Source organism: Salmo trutta, chromosome 26 (genome assembly GCF_901001165.1).
Source record: "Salmo trutta chromosome 26, fSalTru1.1, whole genome shotgun sequence".
Lineage (NCBI taxonomy): Eukaryota > Metazoa > Chordata > Actinopteri > Salmoniformes > Salmonidae > Salmo > Salmo trutta.
The window spans coordinates 13,806,605-13,829,616 of record NC_042982.1 but is presented as its reverse complement, the minus strand read 5'-3'; the positions used below and the strand labels follow the sequence as shown (position 1 = coordinate 13,829,616).

Genomic DNA, 23,012 nt, shown 5'->3' with positions numbered 1-23,012 from the left:
GCCCACTCTGTTCTGTGCGTCATCATTGGGTCATCTTGACCCCCAGTAGACCCCCATGTCTAAACGAGATACAGTTTATGTCAAATTGACATCCAAAGTTGTCCTTTTTTGCATTTGAGCTAAGCCTAATCTTAACCCTTTCCCTAATCTTAACCTAATTCTCCAAACCTGCAACTTTAATTATCCCAACCTGCTGTGTAAATTCTCATAAACTGCTACGAAAAGTCAATTCTGACATAAACTGTATACCATCTAGTCAAAACTCTGTAGGAGGGCCAGCAGTAACAGGTGTCTAAATGCGTCTTTGGGTCGCTATATAAATCCCATGTATTATTATTATTATTATTATTATTATTATAGGTGTTACAGGTGCTGAGAAGAGGTCATAAACTTTCTCCGTTAGGTGGGAGGGTGTCAGGGGGCAGCCTGCTTGAATGTCACAGCAACCCGATCAAGTCTGCCAGTCCTGTGAGGAGTGTGTGTGTGTGTGATTTGTGTGTATTTGTATCAGTCTGGTAGTAGTAACCAAAACAGAAGGCCCCAGCACGTCTCCCCACACATTGTAAGCCGAGCCAATGTTTGCGTTGCCACAATGACATCATCCATTATCCAACCCCCCCCCTTCACACACACCCTCCCCTTTTTTTCCAACTCAGATGGGAGACTGCAGAACCCTCCACCCCCCTCCCTCCCACCTCCATTTCACAAATTACTTTTCATTGCTGCTGCCTTAATTGGCTGCTAAACAGGCACAGTTGGGGCCAATGAGATGCCACGGGGTAAACAGCTGCCTCCACACGCAATGTAATGGCAGAGTGCTGAGAGACAGACCTGAGACCTGAGCAAACCATCAGCAGGTAGCACCCCTACCATGGGGTCACTGTAGCAACCATGGACTACACTACTGTGTAGGAGACAGTGCATGATAAACAGGCTTGCATAACTATTTAAGCTAGTGTTCCATCAATTGAACAACATTATAACAAGGTAATAAGAAATAAGCTACTTATGTACCATATTCACACTTTGATTCTTTATAGGAAATCTTTAGCACAGAGTGTCATTTGAACATAAATTATAGAAACCGTATATTGAAGATATGTATATTGGAAAATAATGCAACTCCGTGGAAGGTCAGTTCCACTCCAGAACACACCTTCCACGTCGTTCATTATGTTCCATAGAACGCATAGCTCCTCATTGATTATCCCTTACATATTGTGTGTACCAAATGTATATCCTATGTTTTAGTTTTACAGATGCATAAACCACCTTAACAAATGAAACATGTAGGCTAACAGAAAGATCGACAGGACCAATGACATCCTCTCTCATCCCAAATTAAAATTGAAATGGTGCATATGGCTGTCTCTGCAGTAACTTCATCAAAATCTTATCTTATTGGATAAGGTTCAAGAAACCATGGCCCCCTTGACAGTAAATACCAAATTCAGTTAGACCCTATCAGAAACAAAACAGCTAAATCTATTCTGAATTTCTGTGTGAATTGAGTATAGTTCATGATTATCAAATATGCAAATATATATATATATATATATATATATATATTCTCTCTTTAAAATTGTATATACACTGGCAAAATTAGCAGATGCTCTAATGTTGCACCCCTCCTCTATATTGTATCTCTGAATACATCTCATGCATGTCACAAAAAGCAGTGACTGACTTTTTTATGACTGTTTGTGTAGGCTAACCCAGACATGACTTTATGTTGAGGGCCTGTTGCATTGTTTGACAATTCATGAAATATGTAAAGTGATGCTCCTGTTTGAATAGGGCTTTAGTGATAAAGAGGTGTGATGCTTCAAGCACAACCATTACCTCATCATCATCACCCAGGGCTGGCTGGACAGATGGCTCGTGGCTGAGGGGGGTCAGCTGTTCCCATCGTACCCTCATGTGACTCCTTTAGTCCTACAATGCCTTGTTATCTTAAGGCTGTGGAACACAATGTGAAGGAATGCGCATCTTCAGCAATCCACATGAGATTCACAGACTGCTTCCCCATGCGCTAGCGAGGCTGAAACCCAGGATTAGCAATAGAAGCTCAATTCAAATGTCATCTTGTTCATCAGAAATGTTGGATTTTATGCCACAAATTGATCAATCAATGTGTTCTCTCATAGTAAATATGAGTATGCTATTTTAATGTATCCTAAAATGTGTCAGACAATACAGATGTAGGATCTTAATTTGAGCCAGTTTGCTACCACAGAAAAATTATCCTGCAGCAACAGGAAATGTGAATTATTATGTGGATTTTTGTAGGGGTTGATACATTGTTCGTTAGGGCAAATGAAGTCTGACACTTTAAAGTGGAAATTTCAAACTTCAGAAGCATTTTTAAACCTTGAATGCACTACAAGTTTGCATTTCCTGATGTGCAGGAACATTCTTGAGAAAAAGAGTGATCAAATTAAGATCCTTCATCTGTATAGGCCTTTTGCTTAGTGTAGAACAAGATTACCCTATTTCTTGGATACTCAGCATCAGCAGCCCAGCAATGCAAACCACTGTACTTTTTCCTCCCTCCGTAGACTCATGGGTTCCCATATGGACTCTCAAGGGCCTGTTGTTTGCTTATCACAACAATTAGGTCATCACCAGGTCTCTGTTGGGTTGCTCTGTTTACAGATCTCAGAGAGGTGGTAGCCATTGCACAGCAGTAATAGGACACCCTTTCGCTCAGTGACAGGTCCAGGGTCTTGGATCGTGGGTGGACAGACAATACTACGGTCTGTAACAGAATTCGAACAAACGTCATTGTCTGTGTCAACAGATCGGTCAATACAAACCTGTAACTGATTCCTCTCCTCCTCACTCTCTTGAAGTATTGACGCAGTGATACCAGGATCAAGTTACATGGTGCCCTTATAAAATTATTGATACACAAATCTTACGTGCAGTGTTTTTTTTGCTTAACAATGGGATTGTTTGTGTGTGTCACACAGAGATCAACTCACTTTTTTTAGCACTGACTGCTAATAGCTACTTTATTGAGGAAAAATTGACTTACTATGACTGAGATACGTAGTTGTCCCACCTAGCTATCTTAAGATGAATGCACAAACTAAACTCAGCAAAAAAGGAAACGTCCTTTTTTCAGGACCCTGTCTTTCAAAGATAATTCGTACAAAATCCAAATAACTTCACAGATCTTCATTGTAAAGGGTTTAAACACAGTTTCCCATGCTTGTTCAATGAACCATAAACAATTAATGAACATGCACCTGTGGAACAGTCGTTAAGACACTAACAACTTACAGACGGTAGGCAATTAAGGTCACAGTTATGAAAACTTAGGACACTAAAGAGGCCTTTCTACTCACTCTGAAAAACATCAAAAGAAAGATGCCCAGGGTCCCTGCTCATCTGCGTGAACGTGCCTAAGGCATGCTGCAAGGAGGCATGAGGACTGCAGATGTGGCCAGGGCAATAAATTGCAATGTCCGTACTGTGAGATGCCTAAGATAGAGCTACAGGGAGAAAGGACGGACAGCTGATCGTCCTCACTGTGGCAGACCATGTCTGTAACAACACCTGTACAAGATCGGTACATCCGAACATCACAGGTACAGGATGGCAACAATAACTGCCCGAGTTACACCAGGAACGCACAATCCCTCCTTCAGTGCTCAGACTGTCTGCACTAGGCTGAGAGAGGCTGGACTGAGGGCTTGTAGGCCTGTTGTAAGGCAGGTCCTCACCAGACATCACTGGCAACAACATCGCCTATGGGCACAAACCCACCGTTGCTGGACCAGACAGGACTGGCAAAAAGTGCTCTTCACTGACGAGTCGCGGTTTTGTCTCACCAGGGGTGATGGTCGGATTCACATTTATCGATGAAGGAATGAGCGTTACACCGAGGCCTGTACTCTGGAGGGCGATCGATTTGGAGGTGGAGGGTCCGTCATGGTCTGGGGCGGTGTGTCACAGCATCATCGGACTGAGCTTGTTGTCATTGCAGGCAATCTCAACGCTGTGTGTTACAGGGAAGACATCCTCCTCCCTCATGTGGTACCCTTCCTGCAGGCTCATCCTGACATGACCCTCCAGCATGACAATGCCACCAGCCATACTGCTCGTTCTGTGAGTGATTTCCTGCAAGACAGGAATGTCAGTGTTCTGCCATGGCTAGCGAAGAGCCCGGATCTCAATCCCATTGAGCACGTCTGGGACCTGTTGGATCGGAGGGTAAGGGCTAGGGTTATTCTCCCCAGAAATGCAACTTGCAGATGACTTGGTGGAAGAGTGGGGTAACATCTCACAGCAAGAACTGGCAAATCTTGTGCAGTCCACGAGGAGGAGATGCACTGCAGTAGTTAATGCAGCTGGTGGCCACACCAGATACTGATTGTTACTTTTGATTTTGACCCCCCGTCTTGTTCAGGGTCACATTATTACATTTCTGTTAGTCACATGTCTGTGGAACTTGTTCAGTTTATGTCTCAGTTGTTGAATCTTGTTATGTTCATACAAATATTTATACATGTTAAGTTTGCTGAAAATAAACGCAGTTGACAGTGAGAGGACATTTCTTTTTTTGCTGAGTTTATAATGATTGTAGCTATGGAGAAGAGCGTCTGCTAAATCAGTGGTTAACAAGTGTCTTTTTTTTTAAGGAACTCAGTCCGTCTTTCAATTTACTCTTGAAAGTTATAATAGTAGAATGCACAAGGTGCAATTTCTAAATGAGGTAATGCATCATCAGTTTTCCTCTGGTCATGTCAGTCATTGCAGATCTTAGAGAGCTATTTATAACTTTCAGAAATGTCCAGATCAACTAACCCATGTCCACTAACGCTTTTTAGCTAGGTTTTTTAGCCCATAGATTTTGTTGTAAGGTTTAAGTCACTCAAAATATCACATGAATACATACACATTAGACATGGCAAAATGTATAAAATTGCAAGAAAATTAACTTTAAAACGGCAAAATATTCACTGCACCCCATGACAAATGTGTAGAATTGCAGGAAATAAGCTTTAAACCTGCAATATTTTCTCTCCTCCAACAAGAGGGGTGTGAACAGTTTGTGTCATGAACAATTCTTGTGCCCATAGAAATAGACGTGGAGCGTGCGCCTCGGGATGTTCCCCAATGCTGGAAGGGGGACTTGAGTGAAAAAGTTTGGGAACCCCTGTGCTAAATGTGTAAAATGTAAATATAATATTGGCCCACAACCTGGTGTTCAGTGCATCAGTGCATGGAGGGTAAGATGGTTGATATATTGTTATTAGGGGATTAACTCATTGGTTTCTTTGTAGGCTACACTTGACAAACAACTCTCTAACATATTGCACCTGAGTCATAGTTTCTGCCATAGAAAAGACCAGAGGCGTCATGCCTGTAGGGGCACAATTTTATCAAGATTGGGTTTAGCTAGCCTAGACAGGTTCCCAATCTCCCAACCTCATAACTAGCTACCAAGAAGCCATTTCAGCCTACCAAGTTAAAGTAGCTAGCTTGGCTAACTATCTTAGCTGGCATGCCTGCTGGCAAGGTAGACTTCAGAAAAGCAAGCAATAACTAAATGTACTGAATAAGACTCACATTCCTTTCAATATTTTACCCAGATTTGAGCAGATATGCAGAGTAGCACATTTTGTTTCTTTAAAAAAAGAACAACCAGTCAGGAGGATACATACAGCTCAAGAGGTATGTTTAGATATGCCAAAAATATACATGTTTTTTAACATAGAATTAAGCATAATGATTATGGCTAGATTGCATGAAAAGCTGTTTCAGGTGTTTGAATGCAATAGGCTCCAATTTATGGACTGGGCGTAGCACCCTTCTTGACCAGCCACCAGACATTCTCATGTACTTTGTGCCCCCTCAGATTTTTGGGGTGCATGACACCACTGGAAAAGACCTCTTCTGAATGAATCTGCTGAATGCATCGCATTATGATTGGTAATCTCAAATTATGCGCCCCCCACAACAGCAAGCGAGTGAGAGAAAGAGGTACCATATCTCACCACGGTTTGTTTTCCTTTGATAAACTCTTCTGCCCAGAAACAGGGTGTGGGCATCAGTGGCAGGGAATGAGCGATTGGTTGGAACTGCACGCGACGGCAGTCCCCGCATCCCTTGCCATGGAAGCTGTCAGCAATTTAACATCAACCGACATCAAGGTTTTCCATTTGTCTGCCTGCATATTCTGGCGATAGTGACACATGCACCTATTTTTAAAAAATGTTTAGGGACCAAGTGCTTCAATTGTCCAAGTTGCTTCCGTTCTTATAGACCCATACATTATTGTTATTTAAAAATCGTATATTCCCGTTTCACCACAATTACACACTTTGTGTCCATAATTAATATTTGGCAACATGTGGCCAGAAGATGATCTCATATGTTCATAGGATCTATTTGAAGGCATTGACATGTGAAGGGGGTGTTATGTTGCCCTGTCCCTGACCCAGTTAAGTATCTTAATTATAAGGCCACTGACTCTAATAACCGAACCTGTATAATAACCATAATAAACTGATGTAGATTACCAGACAACGCAGGAATTATTTATGTATTTTTCTATTTGGTAGACATTGTCGCCTCCTTGTGGATTTGGCAGATGTAGGCAAACTATCTGCATTTTCACTAATGTAAATCATTATCAAACATAAACTGCTATCCGTTCATGTATTTCCAAGATATATAGGCAGTTGTTATCCGATAATATAGCCTACATTTCAGGTCTATAGATAAGTTATTTTCAAGATTATGGAGGCAGATTTGAAACCGTATGATATGCTTACTTTCAGTTTAAAAACGGTGAATGTTCCACATTTTGCAGGAAATTGATTTATTAATTTATTGTTTTACATTTAACCTTTATTTAATTAGGCAAGTCAGTTAAGAACAAATTCTTATTTACAATAACGGCCTACATCAGCCAAACCCGGACAACTGTGCGCCGCCCTATGAGACTCCCAATCACGGCCGGTTGTGGTACAGCCTGGATTCAAACCAGGGTGTCTGTAGTGATGCCTCTAGCTTTGAGATGCAGTGCGGTGTGTGGTGGGACCGTGTATGTTGCATTGGTCCAATTTGTAATAGACTATGGCAGTATAGCGTATGGTTCGGCAACCCGCACCTCATTGGAAAGGCTAGATGTCATACAGGGGCAAGGACTCAGAATACGTAGTGTGGCGTTTCGGACCTCCCCAGTATCTGCACTACAGGTGGAGATGGGGATAGGCCATTGCAGATTAGGAGACAGCAGCTGGCAATTAATTATTGGGTCAACCTACAGGGACACGGGGAGTCTTATCCTGGGAAAGGGATTTTACAGGCATGCTGGGAACATGAGCGAAGACAGAACACAAGCTTTGGGTGGGTGGGAAATACCCAGGCGAGGGAGATGGGACTGTATAGAAGGGAGTTTAGTCCAATGGTAGCTATTCCTGTAAACCCAGCATGGCTACTACCACCTCCAGTAGTTGATCTAGAAGTGTTGGAGAGACTACAGAAAGATAAGGAGGGTGTTGATCCATCTGATTTGTTTAAGAGATGTCTGGATACCGTCTATCAGGATTTTGTGACCATTTACACAGATGGTTAAAAAGATCCAAGGACAGCACATACTGGGTCAGCATTTGTAGTGAAGGAATGGTGGTTGACAGTCAGGAAATGTATTACAGATCATCTGGCTGTATACAGTATATAGCAGAGCTGATGGCCATACTGTTGGCCTTGCAGTGGGTGGAGGAAGTCAAGCCAGACAGTCAGGAAATGTATTACAGATCATCTGGCTGTATACAGTATATAGCAGAGCTGATGGCCATACTGTTGGCCTTGCAGTGGGTGGAGGAAGTCAAGCCAGACAGTCAGGAAATGTATTACAGATCATCTGGCTGTATACAGTATATAGCAGAGCTGATGGCCATACTGTTGGCCTTGCAGTGGGTGGAGGAAGTCAAGCCAGACAGAGTTATTTCCTAATAGTTATTTCCTCTGATTCATATGCAGTGTTGATGAGTCTCCAGTCCTTTAGCTCATGTAGCAGACAAGACCTGCTTTATGATGTACTACAAATCATGGCAGGATTAGACAAATGGGTATACAGATCAGATTTACTTGGTTCCCAGCCCATGTGGGGTAGGAGGGAAACTGACTAAACAAGCACTTAGTAGTGGGGTGTTGATGTTGTAGTTTTAATTAGCAAGGCAGAGGTAAAAAGCCTGATATGGACAGATACGGTGGCAGAAATGGCAGGAGAAGTGGAATAGAGATGCCAAGGGCAGGCATTTATTTCAAGTACAGACGAAAGTCGGGAGGGGAGGACGGAAGGAAGGGACTGAAGAGAGGAAGACATTTTACAAGATAAAGGGTGGGATACAGCTGGTTGAATAAGACCTTACATGTGATAGGAAAGCATCCAACAAGAAAGTGTGATTATTGCCAGGAAACAGAGACAGTGGAGCATACTGCCCACATGCTACAGTGTGGGCAGTATCCGAGGGAAAGAGAGAGGCTGAGATCTAGTATGAGGGAGAAGGGGATACAGGAAATTAGTTTGAAGAGTATATTGAGTAGAACGTCATTAGATATAGTCTCAAATATTTTGTTATCTTTTTTAAGGGCAACGGGGCTGGCAGGTAGGATTTAGTTTAACCCTGTCACTGGCCCACACTCCAGTAACAGTAGGTGGCGGTAATGCACCATAACGTTGGATGAAAACCGCTGATAAACCCCACCGAAGAAGAAGAAGAACAAGACGAAGGAAATGAATGAATATCGGGACACATTGTATTGAGCACACTGTCTGTAACCACAACGCACTTTGATAAAGGTAATCTAGTTCGAATATATTGTTATACTTTGTAACTTTACCCCAACCTCGTAAACAATGTTGCATATTTTAATGCAGTTACTTCCAGCAGGGGGCTACGACTCCTTACCGGTAGCGTAGACATGGTCCGGTGTGGTGCGCTTCAAGTGTCTAAAGAGAACTTTTAAAACCAATGTTATTTACTTGTTTAATTTGTAACGGTAGGCTAATTTGGAAGTAATTTGCTATAACGTGATTTGCGTGTCATACTAAACTACTTTCTAGGTTATGTGCTTTCACTAATACCCTTAAGAAGGCTTTCTCACAGAACGCAGCTGGACTCGTGAAGGATGTTTGAATTAACTTAGGCTACAACACCTTCGCTTTATGTAGGCTAATTAATTATCCATAGCTTGGCCAATTCCATTCTGGTACTCCGTTCATGCTGCAAATACGGCTGTTTCACATTTGTGGATCTCTATTTCTCCGGTGTACTGCAGTGGTTATTGTGTAATGTGTGTACAACCTTCCAGGCTGAATTTCTCAGACTTTTTAAAAACCCACATCATCTGGAAGAAGCAGGATTTCAGTCCACCACCTGCGCATAAGGACAGGCTAGAGGCCATGGTGAGCTTCGGAAATGCAATTATATATTATGTGTTGTAATTTTGCAGATTGACTGTAGTTTAGGCTGATGTATTGCTTTAGTCTTACTTCAGACATTGCCAAAATCATACATACTAGCTTCTCTGAGAGTGTGATTATGCAAACCAAACCATAATGGGAATCAAACGTGCTGATACTAGTATCACAGTTGGTTAACCGTGACATGCAATACTAAAGCAATTGTACACGAGAGGGTGTGCTAAATTACTTTTTTTTTGCATGCTGTGCTGCAGTCGTAGATCAGCACCAATCACAGTGCTTGTTTTGAACAACCCCGTTGTAGAATCTTATTCTAAATGCATGTACACCTTAAAATTCTCAGTCTACAGTGTTGGATCTCAAGACAAAGGAGGAGAAGGATGCTGAGCTTGACAGACGGATCGAGGCTCTGCGCAAGAAGAATGCAGCTCTGGTCCGGAGGTACCAGGTGAGCTCCCACAGGATCTGATTTATAGTTCTGTTGTAGCAGCATCTGGGTGGCTCAGTTGGTTGAGCATGGCACTTGCAATGTCAGGACCGTGGGCCCGATTCTCCGTTGGGGCCACCCATACGAAAATGTATGCATGCCCTATAAGTTGCTTTGGATAAAAGTGTCTGCTAAATAGTATACCCTATTGTATTATATTATTAGCTTATATCACACAGCTAAATTGCGTAGCCATGTTTTAAAATAGCTTTCTGACTGTCCAGATATTCAAATGATGGTCATCGGTCACTTTTCTGTTGACTCTCTCAGAATGAATGCATGATTTATCAGGTTAGGGTGAGACACTGATGAGCCTATCATCAGCCAACCTTTATTTTGTTATCTTTTTACAGGAAATAGAAGAGGACAAAAAGAAGGCGGAGCAGGAGGGGATTGCCGTGAAGACGCACCCACCCAGGAAGGGCCGCCCTCACGATGGGCCGCCAGAGGGAGACCGATGGAGGACAGAGAATGAGAACTTCACTGTCACCGTAGACCTCTCCAAACCTGCAGGGGTGAGATCAGGATGAGGGCTCTGTCTCAGCGCATACTTTAGTACCAGGCTATATCAGACCAAGCTGACTAATGACCAAATCAGTCATGTTCATTAGGCACAAAAATTAGATATGGACTAGTTACTACCTGAACTTGTCCAATAAGAGCACGCTATTTCCATTTGAAAGCAATTTATTAACTTCCCTGGGCAAGCGTCCCACCCTAGTCAACAGCCAGTGGAATCACGTGGCGCGAAATACAAATACAACATTAGATTATGTCAGGAGAGTACCCTGCAAAAAATAATCACACAGCCATTTTCAAAGCAAGCATATATGTCACAAAAACCAAAACCACAGCTAAATGCAGCACTAACCTTTGATCTTCATCAGATGACACTCCTAGGACATTATGTTATACAATACATGCATGTTTTGTTCAATCAAGTTCATTTATATCAAAAACCAGCTTTTTCATTAGCATGTGATGTTCAGAACTAGCATACCCACCGCAAACTTCCGGTGAATTTACTAAATTACTCATGATTAACGTTCACAAAATACATAACAATTATTTTAAGAATTATAGATACAGAACTCCTTTATGCAATCGCGGTGTCAGATTTTAAAATAGCTTTTCGGTGAAAGCACATTTTGCAATATTCTGAGTAGATAGCCCGGCCATCACGGCTAGCTATTTTGACACCCACCAAGTTTGGCCCTCACCAAACTCAGAATTACTATTAGAAAAATTGGATTACCTTTGCTGTTCTTCGTCAGAATGCACTCCCAGGACTTCTACTTCAACAACAAATGTTGTTTTGGTTCCAAATAATCCATAGTTATATCCAAATATCTGTGCGTTCAGGTTACTAAAACATATCAAAATATTCCCTTACCGTACTTCGAAGCATGTCAAATGCTGTTTAAAATCAATTTTTATGCTATTTTTCTCGTAAAATAGCGATAATATTCCAACCGGGTGACGTTGTATTCATTCAAAGGCTGAAAGAAAATTTTTTAGAATTCTCATGAACGCGCATCTCTAGTGTCACTGTTCCCAGGCTGACTACTCACAAATTCTCCTGCTGTTCTTCGCCCAGAGACAGCAGACACCCCATTACACTTTCTGGCGCCTTCTGAGAGCCAATGGAAGCCTTAGAAAATGTCACGTTACAGCAGAGATGCTGTATTTTTGATAGAGATGCAACTGAAGGACAACAAATTGTAAGACAGGGCACTTCCTGTATGGAATCTTCTCAGGTTTTGGCCTGCCATATGAGTTCTGTTATACTCACAGACACCATTCAAACAGTTTTAGAAACTTTAGTGTTTTCTATCCAAATCTACTAATTATATGCATATTCTCGTTTCTGGGCAAGAGTAGTAACCAGATTAAATCGGGTACGTTTTTTATCCGGCTGTGCAAATACTGCCCCCTAGCCCCAACAGGTTTTAAGTTTGTGCCAATTGAACAAACATGATTTAAGAAACCAAAAACATGACAATGTCCACTCTCAAACACTTGGCCTCGAGATAACCTCCTGAGCTCTGAAAGATTGCCTCTACCAGAACAAGTCTCATAGATGGGCGCCTGCAAAAGTCTATTTGCCTGCCCACATCCAATTTCCTGTCAGTCAAATCATACATTTTCCCCTGCTCTGGCAGCTGAATGAGATTAGGGATGCCTAATGGAGGACGTTGACATGAGGTGGACCTGAGAGGGCCATATATCTTACAGCAGCTGGGTGAAATGATGCTAGCTGAGTCTGGTACACCTGACACACAACAGGGAAGTGATGACGTACACCATGAACAGAGAGATGTTTTGAACATGCGTCATGTGTCTGCCCATATTAGGAAACCACTCATGGAAATTGTGCATCTGGTTCCAACTTTATACCCCTGCTTCAGCTTGATGATTATAAATCTATGTTCAGATGGGTAAAAGTTATATAATTACATTCTACATAGGTGGAGGTGAATGCAAATCCCTGGCTATGGTTGTGTCCCAAATGGCACCCTATTCCCTTCATAGGCACTACTTTTGACCAGTGCCTATGGGGGAATAGGGTGCCATTTGGGTAGCGCCCTGTATTACTACCTGAAGGGGATGCTCTCAAGCCATTCCTGCTCTTGAAGGTAATTCCAGTACATACCACCTCCTGTCAGACAGCATGTTTTTTAATCAGCCTCCCGTGGAGAGACAGGCTGGAGTGCATTTTAATCAAAGCCTGTTGAGATCATGTCCGGTCCCAGATGGCCCCTACAGCTGTGATCCACCCCACTCTTCACACAGTAAAGGTCACTCATTCAGACAAGAAGGGACTTGTTTAGGGTGCTGTGGTATTGCCCTAAATGTACGTATGTGTGCCATGGTTTTTCCGGTCTCTCAGTGGGATAAAGCGGACCTAATCAAAACGTATGTTCTCCCTGCAGGAGAAACGGGTGATCAATGACTGGAAACAAGGGCCACCGCGAGACAGGCGGGACTCTGAGGAGGGAGACGACCCCAGACCCCAAGGTGAAAGCCCCCCGCGGAGGGCTTCGTCCGGGCGGCTCAGCAGGGGTGGACAGAGAGGGGGAGGATCACGGCAGGAGAGGAGAGGGCAACGCCCTGACAGACCCCTAGCAGACTCACGTCAGTCCCATGACAGGCCACCAAGAGAGGAGAGACCACCAAGAGAGGACAGGGGTCCAAGCATGGAGGGGCCAGGAGAGGGCCCCGGCCGCAGTGAACGTGCCCCACACGGAGGAAGGAGAGGAAGGGGAGGAAGAGAAAGAGAAGGAGGACCACCACCACACAGGAAGTCTAAGGTCTGAGAGCAAAACCATGTCAGCTAATAATTAGCGAGGCAATGTTGCTGTAGATGTGCCAGGTTGTATAGTTTCAATAGCCTCACGGAGGTTTACCAGTGGTATAGTCTCCATAATGAAGGTTCGACCTTTTGGTTGTACAGTATGTCTTAGTGATGATGATGTAGGTTACTTTGCAATGACATGAGTAATGGGGAAGATGACTACATACTAGTAATTGGAGAAAAAGACCAGATATAGCTAAAACATATGGGTGTGAAATGAAGCAAATTGGGATGGGGTATCACTTCTCTCTTTATTCTTTCTAAAATAGTGTGCCTCTGTTGTGCCTCTCTGTAGGAGTGGGAGGAGAAAAGGAGGCAGAACATTGAGAAGATGAACGAGGAGATGGAGAAGATTGCAGAGTATGAAAGAGGACAAAGGGTATGTACAGGATGCCATTTTGTAAAAATACAATTACAATCGGATTATTTGATGACAGTTTAGCATTGAAGACGTGAAATAGATGGAGTGTAAGGTTGCTGTCTTTGGAATCCCTCTGCAGCCTGCCGAGGGAGACAAGCCCATCCGTAACTTCCTGGATGACCCGCGGCGCTCCGGCCCAGTCCCGGACATGGACCGCAAGGAGGGCAGCCGCCGACACGTCCGAAACTGGGGCGGCGTAGACTTTGACAACGTGAAGGCGGGATCTGAGCTGGAGAAGGAGTGGGCAGTGAGTGTTCTGTTTTGTGGAAGGCATGATCGGTCAAATGTTCTGTGGGGTTTGTCTTCTTTTGGTTGAAACGATTCCTTTATTGAAAATTATAACAAAGTTCGATTTATCGGTTTATAATGTCTTTCCTTTTTCTCCTTTGCATCGTTATTAATTCCCTTCTCTCTTAAATCCTGTTATCAATCCTGCTACTTTCCTTTCCCCTTCTCTCTCTCTCTCTCTCTCTCTCTCTCTCTCTCTCTCCCACAGAGTCGGAGACCAGGAGGCCCTAAGGGCTCCATGGATATGACCATGTCTCTGACTGGCCGGGAGCGTGCCGAGTACCTTTGCTGGAAGAAGGAGCGTGAGGAGATTGACGAGGAGCGTCTGGCCAGGCACAGGAACGCCACGGGCCAGTGGAGACGGGAATGGGACGCCCAGAAGACTGACAGCTTGTGAGTGACTGACTGGGGGAGGACCACTGACACACTGATCACACCTCGCTCACAAATGTCCTCGGAGACAGCCATGGGTTTATTCACAAAAATACAACAGCAGGCATTCAGTGAACCAAACCAGGCAGTGCATACTGAATCCCCAAGATGACAAAACCGCTCCAAAATATGAAATTACCAGATGCCACACTTTGTTTTAGATGTTGTGTTCAATTTACTGAACATCCTGAGATGCAGCCCAGAAAGAGAGAGCCACAAGAGAACATATCTAAATAATAGTGGATAAACATGAACCACATTCAGCATCCTCTCTTTCGTTCGTTCTTTCGCTGTAAGAGCGTGGAGGCAGTGTGAGATTATTTGTATTTTGACAGGGACAATGCACATTTTAATCAACGTTTCAGTAAAAGTCAGTTTTAGCCAGATGGCAAATTTTCAAACGCAGTCCCTGGGCAGGTTATTAAAAACGATTTCAATGATAACAGATCAACAATGAGCAGTGAGCACATGCAGAGCAACACGTAGCAGACAGACAGAGCAATAGCACAAAAAGCAACAAAATAAAATACATAAAAGCAACAAACAGTGTTTCCACACCTCACAAGCTACAAACAAATAACATGGAAAGCGGCGATACACAGCTAGGGATTATGTTCACAAGTCGGATTGTCTTTTAGCCATGTCTTTGTTTCTTGTGACTGTGCAATAGGTGTGGGGGTGGGGGCAGGGAGGGGTTGACAGGTCCTGTGGTAATGCAGTGTGACAGGGTGTGAAGGTGAGGAGATCTGACCCAGTGGTACTTTCACAGGTTCAAGGAGGACCCAGCTGTGGCTGTGGAGGGCATGCTGCCAGACCAGGGAGGCAGAGGCAAGTCACACCCCCCCCCCCCCCCCCAGACTCTGATGACAAGGCGTTGTTGGTTGCCACTGTTACGGACAAGGACGGCAGACTTTACTCAGCTCTTTCTCCCCCTCTATCCCAAACAAACGCATTCACCCATTTACAGCAGTGCTTACACTCAAACAGATCTTCTGCTAAGTAACTACAAACCTTTCCATTAGACACAGCACACTCTCATTGATGCTTTGGGAATGGATACCTAGTCAGCTGCATTTAACCCCTCAGGTGGCTGCCTTAATCGACACCACATCATCGGTGCCCGTTCGGTTACTGGTCCAACGCTCCTACCCGCCAGGCTACCTGCCTTCCCTGGTGCAACACTAATTTTAGAACGCTTTTATCTGAGCCCTGTTAACATAGTGTATTATCTGTGTATGGTGATGTTGTGGTTGCCCTGTGTGTAGTGATGTGAGTGACATCACTCTGTGTGTCCTCCCCATAGCCAGGAGGCGTGGCTCCCGCCCACAGCCTCACGGCGGGGCCTCAGGTTAGCCAATGGCATGGGACTGAGTTTGTGTGTGTTCAGTGTGTCTTTCCCCCCTGTATTCTGCTGTGTGTTAGGATGTGTACTGAATGGCATCTGATTCACAATAACACACTACGTTTGACTAGAGCCCTATGGGTCCTGGTCAAAATAGTTCACTATAAAGGGATTATGATGCACTGCTGTGTCAGTACTGGGGCTGCCATTCATTTTGTTTTCAAGGTCCTTAATCCTGTTCTTCCACCCCAACCCCTCCAATTTGAACTCTCCTCATCCTCCACTTCCACAGACAATGTGAAGGGGCCTCCCAAAGCGCCCACGTTCGGAGACTTCCTGGGGCAGGGTAGAGGACCCAGGGAGGGGGGGAGGGGACGAGGGCAGAGACAGAGCTACAGGTACAGCTCCTCTTCTTCTAAGGCTTTAGAACAACGTGTGTTTTGTTTTCTGCTTTCGTTCCTCACCATTCCAATGACCGGATCTCTTTGACAGCATGCACGATAACCGCTGGGAGGAGGAGGAGGAGAAAGAGAAGGAAGACAAACCCAAGAAGAAGGAGAAGACTCAGAAGGAGGAATGGAAGGCCAAATCTCCCTCATCACAAAAGGTATGTCGTCTCCCACCACCATGCACTGGGATCTGTGTTTTGGCACATTATATATAATCTAATAAATGCCATTTAGCAGACACTTATCCAAACCGTCTTAGTCGTGCTTGTATACATTTTACGTAGGGTTGGCCCCGGGAAACGAATCCATCACCTTGGCGGTACAAGCACCATGCTCTACCAACTGAGCCATACAGGACAATGTATACCTGTGTTGTTTTTGAACATGATCTCTTTCCATGATCTACATTAACAGGTGACTTGCCTGCTTCTTTCCCTCTTAGATGGAGAAGAGTGGTGATGCAGATGAGGATGAGTGGGAGGATGCCAGCGACAAAGAGGACGATGATATGGACGGGGATGACGACTCCGAGGGAGACGATGAGGGGGAAGGGAAAGGCGGACAGTCCACGAATAAGACACCTCGCCCAGAAACCACAGCATTAAAGCCCGCCGCCACCTCACCCTTTCCCTTCACTCCCCCCTCTTCAACCAGTCCCAAAGAGAAGCGCACCCCAAGGCCCAAAGTCTACATCCCCTCCCCACAGGAGGCTCAGAACTCCCCCGATGGCCTCAAGCCCCTCAGTCCCTTTTGTCTCCTGGATGGCCACCAGCCAGTCAGAGACTGGGGGGAGGAGATGGAGATGCAGTCCCCCCGGAGCAGTATGGGGGAAAGCCCCCCAAAACCCCCCAGCACTGATGAGGGCCCTGCCCAGGTTAAGGTCCAAGAAGACAGCCGCAACTCCAGCCCAACCCCCAGTCCCAACGAGAAGGAGAGGGACAAACGGACAGGTACCGATATTCATATACTGGTTTGACCGTTGTATTATATTGCAAGATCATATCATACAGTTGGCATACTGTTGAATGTGCTTCCATTTTAATTCAGGATAAACCAGCAAAGTTGATCATAGGTTTCTTCATCCACACTCATATCTCCCCCCTCCCTCTATTGTTCTCTATATAACTCTCAGTTGTGGTCACTGCTGCTCCACCAGAGGAGACTCTGATCCAGGACATAACTCCTGTATCATCATTAGATCCTGTCTCTACCCCCACTGACCCCGCAGAGAAAGAGGAGACCACAGCCATTCCACCAGCCCAGGAGACACCTGCTACCCCCACAGAGGGTAACTGTCCCACTGCAAAGCAGCTGTTTTTTTTATCTCAATATCAAATCATTTCTAGGTAACAATGAAGTACCTTACTGTGATTGTTTTCAATTAAAATGGTCAGCTTCTTAGCAAAGAGCAATTTCTCAAACAAGAATTTAGCTAGGACTGTCTTGCAGTGGTCTGAGTGGGGAGGGGAAAACTAACTGTTATTTGTAGAAAGGTTTGGAACTTTCTTGTTGGTCTATTAACAAATTTAGCGCCTGATGATGTCATCAGGAAGGCAAAAACTCCTTCCTACCAAACCAGGCTGAAATTTCAGGCGGCCTTTTCAAACGGCTCTTGCACGAAAAGGACAGTATCGTCATTTTCAACATTTCACAGCATTATTCCAACTTCATGTTGTGGAAATGTATATAAAACACAGGAATTTCACGTTTTTGACTGCACTGTGCCTTTTAATGCTAGAAGATCCTGTGAGGCTGAAAGGCTGAATTACACACAGAATAAAAATGCAGGCAAAGAAGTATTGTTGCTTATGGTCATCTGATGTTTTATTTTTATGACTACCTGAAGGTTGAGGTAAAAATAGAATGATGTCTGACTCGTTCTTCCTTCCCTGAATCGTCTGACCCAGATGAGGAGGCCCCTGCCGCCGCTCCTGTCCTGGAGGCTGACCAGGGCCTGTCTGAGCCGGCCACAGCCCCAGAGACGGCCCCAGACACCTCAGAGCAGCCATCTTCAGGTGCGGTTCACATCAATGACTTTAAGATGGTTTCTGTATGAAGTCTCTGACTCCTACCGAGCACTAACCACAAACCAACCTACCTCCCTCCTTCCCTTTCTTAGCCTCCTTTTTTATATATTTTTCTAAATTCGCCGCTCACCGCTCTCCTGTGTGTCCTCTCCAGCTGTCTGTCTGAAGTTGGCTGGCATGACCCCACAACCAACGTCTTTTGGACACGGCCAAGGCTTGTCTGTCGCTCACTGCATCACTCGGCATTTTCTGGCCAATGGGAGCCTTCTCTTTCCTCAATCCTCTGTGAAACTCCTCCGCCTTGCCATTTCCTCCTGGGGAGCCGAATGTACTACCCTCCCACCTCTTCACGATGGCTACAACACCTCACTGTGTGAACCCCTGCCGTTTTACCCCTTCAACACTTTCCTTTGGGTTCTCCTTCTCATTTCCTTGTTTTATGGGTTAATGCATTTACTATACATGCTGCCCACCCTGTTCCCAACCTCAAATGCGCAAAATCGCATATATTTTCTGTTTTTCATGGGTTTGTTAATCGCATGACTGACATATGGATGAATAGTGGCTTGAGAAGATTAAGAATCAAATTAGCTCTTCCATTAATTTCTCCTCGTCATGCTGTCTGCTTCTTAAATTGATGTCTGTTTGGCGAAGACTTATCAGTCGGCCTGAAATGGAATGATGCAAATTGTGCTAACCAGAACCAGACACTCATTGGATGATAACAGAACATGTTTAAACAGCGCATTACTCAATTGAAACCACCAAACAAACATGTGTGTTTTAGCTCTGTGTTTATGTATTTTGTCTCAATGTCATCAAAATGCATAATTTAGCCTTTCCCAAAGTCTCCACTTTGACATACCTAGGAAGGTTGAATAGCACCTCTCTGTAAAGCTCTTCAATGACACACAAACGATTCCCGTGTTTCTCACTTATTTGCTACATCCATTTTTGGATGTATAAATTAATGATGTACAGTATACTCATTTGATTCTTGAAGAATATAACTCAAATGCCTCATGAACTTAGTTCAACTGTCGTACTCTGAGAGAACCCCTAATATAAGCTTGTTTTACTCCATTGTTTGTAAACGAACACTATAGCCTCAATGATTTAAAACAATCCTCTTGATATCATGGCTGGTCAGTCTTTGCATCCATAGCTCTGTCTATGAATTTGAAAGTGGTTACATTTCTCCAGGCCCCTCCCTCAGCTTTATTCCCAAACAGAAGCGGGGTGACCACTTTGTTATTGTTTCAATTAAGGATTCTAGCTTTAATGGTTTCAGAAACCATTTATTGCTTTCTCATGAGCTTAGTTTAAAATATATATACGGAATAGCACATTACAAAATGTGGCTCATTAGCACAGTGTAAAATGCACTCTAAATCGTTTTTTAACAATGTGTAGGATAATGTGCATTCATTGCACTCCCTTTGTCTCTGAGGGCAGAGTGCTTAGAATTAGCAATGACATGCCTTTTTAGAAGTGGATCATTTATTTATGACTCAAGCTTTTTACATGAGTGGAGTTTATCTGTAACAGCCCAGATGGTATATTTTGGGGATACACAGAACAAATGAATTGAGCATTTCTCTGTGGAGCTACAATGCACTGCACTTTGACAAGGCAGCTTAAATGCCCATTAAATTAACATTATGAAGGTGGGATTGTATGACTAGATTTTTGTAGATGTTTACATTTTTACATTTTAGTCATTTAGCAGACACTCTTATCCAGAGCGACTTACAGTAGTGAATGCATATATTTCATAATTTAAAAAAATAATAATTCCCATACTAGTCGTGAGTACTAAATGTCGAGTACATCCCCCAACCCTTGAGTGTTCTGTTGTAGACCGATTGCTTCAACATGGATTGACGTTTTGGTTTTTGTAGGTTATTGCACCCTTCTGACGCCATGACTTCACATTTGATGTGATTGACAGCTGTCCCTCTGTATCGCAACATGATACCGTTCCGACTGTTTTTCTTATTGAAGCCCTGGCAGTGAAAACTCCCATAGTCTGTAAAAGGCTCTTCTGAGTAGATAAATGTTTCCTTGTTGTCTGGTCCTTGTCATCATTATTAGGCGTCTCCTTACAACCTTGTAAGTGTGTTTCTCTGGTGGTAATCACCCCAGCTAATGGCTGGGGCTGCATCCCAAACAGCGTCCTATTCCCTTGATGATGCAATACTTTTTATAGGGCTCTGGTCACAAGTAGCGCACTATAAAGGGAATAGGGTGCCATTTGGGACTCGACCTGTGTGTCTATGCTTTGGCTGAATGAAGACGCTCACTACACCAAATCCGATTAGTCTAGTGAGGGTGAAGTACGGGAAGAAGAGGCACAATTAATGTTGAAAGGCTTTTATGAGGAAATTAGCCGCGGTCTGACCGACATGATGGTGTGGATGTAATGGAAACCCTTTTGAACTCTGAGCCTGATTGAATAAAACCGCCTCTCTTCGAGTTCTTTGATGTTTACGAGACTAATATTGGTCCATGGGAGGACTGTTACCCAATCCCACGTTGACTAGGCAATCAAATGATCATTTCAGAAAAGGCCTATTTGGCTGAGGACACATACAGTCAATGGTGAGTAGCTTGGGTTACGTTCATTTAAGCATATTCCATATATCGTAGTACTATAATATCATGTATGAGCATTATATAAATGCTTGGACAACCATTGGTACTTATTTTGTCTGCTGAGAGCTAATACCAGTCTGGGACCATGCCATACCATGCTGTCCCATGCATGTGGTGCTGTGTTGGGGACACAGAGGGCAGATTAATCCAGATTGCAGCGCAGTGACCCCCCCCCCCCCCCCCCCTTCTGTTCTCTATCAACAGGCTGAGATCTGCTCTAGGAAACTGACTTTTCAGTACTAGTGGTTCACAGATGATGGGAGGATGAGGGGAGAAAAGAATGACAAGAAGAAAGATAACTGGGTCTCGCGCACCATGACTGGAGCAGCCATCACAGACATCCTGGAGGGATGTGGTCGGGCACCAGGCCTCCAAACCGCTTCCTCTCCTCAACAATCAGACCACGTATGTTCTGTTTGACTCGGAGCAGCACCTTGCATAGAATAGTGATTCTGCCGTTCATTTGAGCCACTGTGGTAAATGGCTTGGGTTTTAATGCAGCCAATCAGGATGTAACTGTGATGTCAAGTCAACAAAGCCCTGACTTGTTTTTACCTTTTTTCTTTTTGTGTTATTGGTTTGTGTGTGATTTAACAAATCAAACTTTTACATTTCGCAAAAACTGAAAAATATGAAATTCTCTTACCTCAGTTGTTCAACCTTTTTAGCATTTTTTTTAAACCACCTCTTTTGGAAGGTCAAAGAGACTATGCCCCTTCAACATGGCTAAAAATGCCATATTTGGCATGCTAACAGTTGAAAGAGCATTCTCCTCCTTGAATGTAGACATCCTGGTGATGAGTTTATCCACACTTGTTTTAATAGCCCTTACTTTAAATATTGCCAAGACCCCCCCCCCCCCCCCAAAAAAAATGTTTGACACTGTTAGTGTCCCAAATGGCACAATCTCTATATAGTGCACTTCTTTTGAGTCCTATGGGCCATGGTCAAAAGTAGTGCACTATAAAGGCAATAGGGTGCCATTTGCAACGCGAACCCTCTCTTTGAAGTGTGCATGGATAAGGATTGGCCTTAAAATGTAATACTTTTCAGTTATATTTTGTCATGAAACTGATAATGTGAACGAATATAAGCCATGGGCATTGAAAAATGTACATTCTGTCTCCTGATAATGTAACAAAGTTGGTTTACATTTGGGACCCCAAGAGGAGTATAGTTAAATGTTATTTGTTTATTTTTAAGTGGGGTACACTGTACTTAAATACAGGCATCATGTGATCCTGGCAATTACGTTTGTTGATAACCATGACAATCCAAAGCTTTTCTTTAATTTCTTATTTGCAATAGATCGCTAGTGGCGTTTCTAGTTTTAATCAAGGGGCGTCAGAACATGTAGCTCAACAGACCAATATTTTAGTTAGATTTTTTTTATCTTGTTGGCTTTTTTTAGCCTACTCTTAGTCATGAACTCAAACTCTGGCTCGCCTATAATGTTCAGGAGCACAGATATTGAACTATGCTTTCATTTTATTTCTCAAAAAGTAATGAAGAGGTGAGACGAGAAGTCAAGAACCCAAGGAAATGCAATATGTAGCCTATAGTATTTTGAAAGCAACTAAACATTCCAATGTTTTGTGTGTGGGGGGGGATCTATTTTTGTCATTTGCATTCGTATATCCTCGTTTTCCGTTTCTGATGACTTAGTGATTGTATTATAAGCATCGAATTTACCTGCAATTTCTTCGTTTGAATACAAAACTGCGTTATTTGGGTTTGTTTTTGGAGTGAAATGTAACTGGCCTATCTAAACTAGCTTGACCCGAAATCGAATACATCAGTTAATAACCATGATTTATTTTATTTTTTATTCCAAGATATTGACACTTTAATCAATCAAGCAGGAGATTACAATTGAAAGCTTTTTGATTTGTCAGGAAACTCATTGTTTCTTATGCAACTGTCAAATTTTCAACATGAAATGTATTCTGTTTTATTTTGCTTCTAAGTTTTCATATCAAATAAATGTATGGTGGTCCGGTCTCAATTATGTTTCTCGTGATTTACAATAAGTGCAACTTCAAACAGCAGACTGCTGTATTTTGCGTCTCTTGTGCCTATTTGTAGGGATTATAATGATGTTTCTGCCAGTC

The 23,012-nt window shown here is 43.4% G+C and overlaps 1 protein-coding gene across 2 annotated transcripts; it reads left to right on the top strand.

Moving 5' to 3' along the window:
- The first annotated feature begins 8,696 nt into the window (after positions 1–8,696).
- On the top strand, positions 8,697–22,906 carry LOC115163188 (coiled-coil domain-containing protein 9). 2 transcript variants are annotated; one of them, XM_029714864.1, is made up of 15 exons: positions 8,697–8,821; positions 9,334–9,427; positions 9,789–9,893; positions 10,286–10,447; positions 12,866–13,243; positions 13,583–13,666; positions 13,788–13,955; positions 14,205–14,389; positions 15,198–15,256; positions 16,063–16,168; positions 16,263–16,377; positions 16,662–17,169; positions 17,352–17,507; positions 18,127–18,234; positions 18,401–19,162. In XM_029714864.1, exons 2-15 carry the CDS (start codon positions 9,425–9,427, stop codon positions 18,787–18,789), a joined length of 2,526 nt encoding a protein of 841 aa, XP_029570724.1. In that variant the 5' UTR covers positions 8,697–8,821; positions 9,334–9,424; the 3' UTR covers positions 18,790–19,162. The 2 variants fall into 2 exon arrangements, with proteins under 2 accessions (XP_029570724.1, XP_029570725.1); XM_029714865.1 differs by lacking the exon at positions 18,401–19,162 and adding an exon at positions 21,106–22,906 and having other exon boundaries at positions 8,698–8,821.
- The last annotated feature ends 106 nt before the right edge of the window (positions 22,907–23,012 follow it).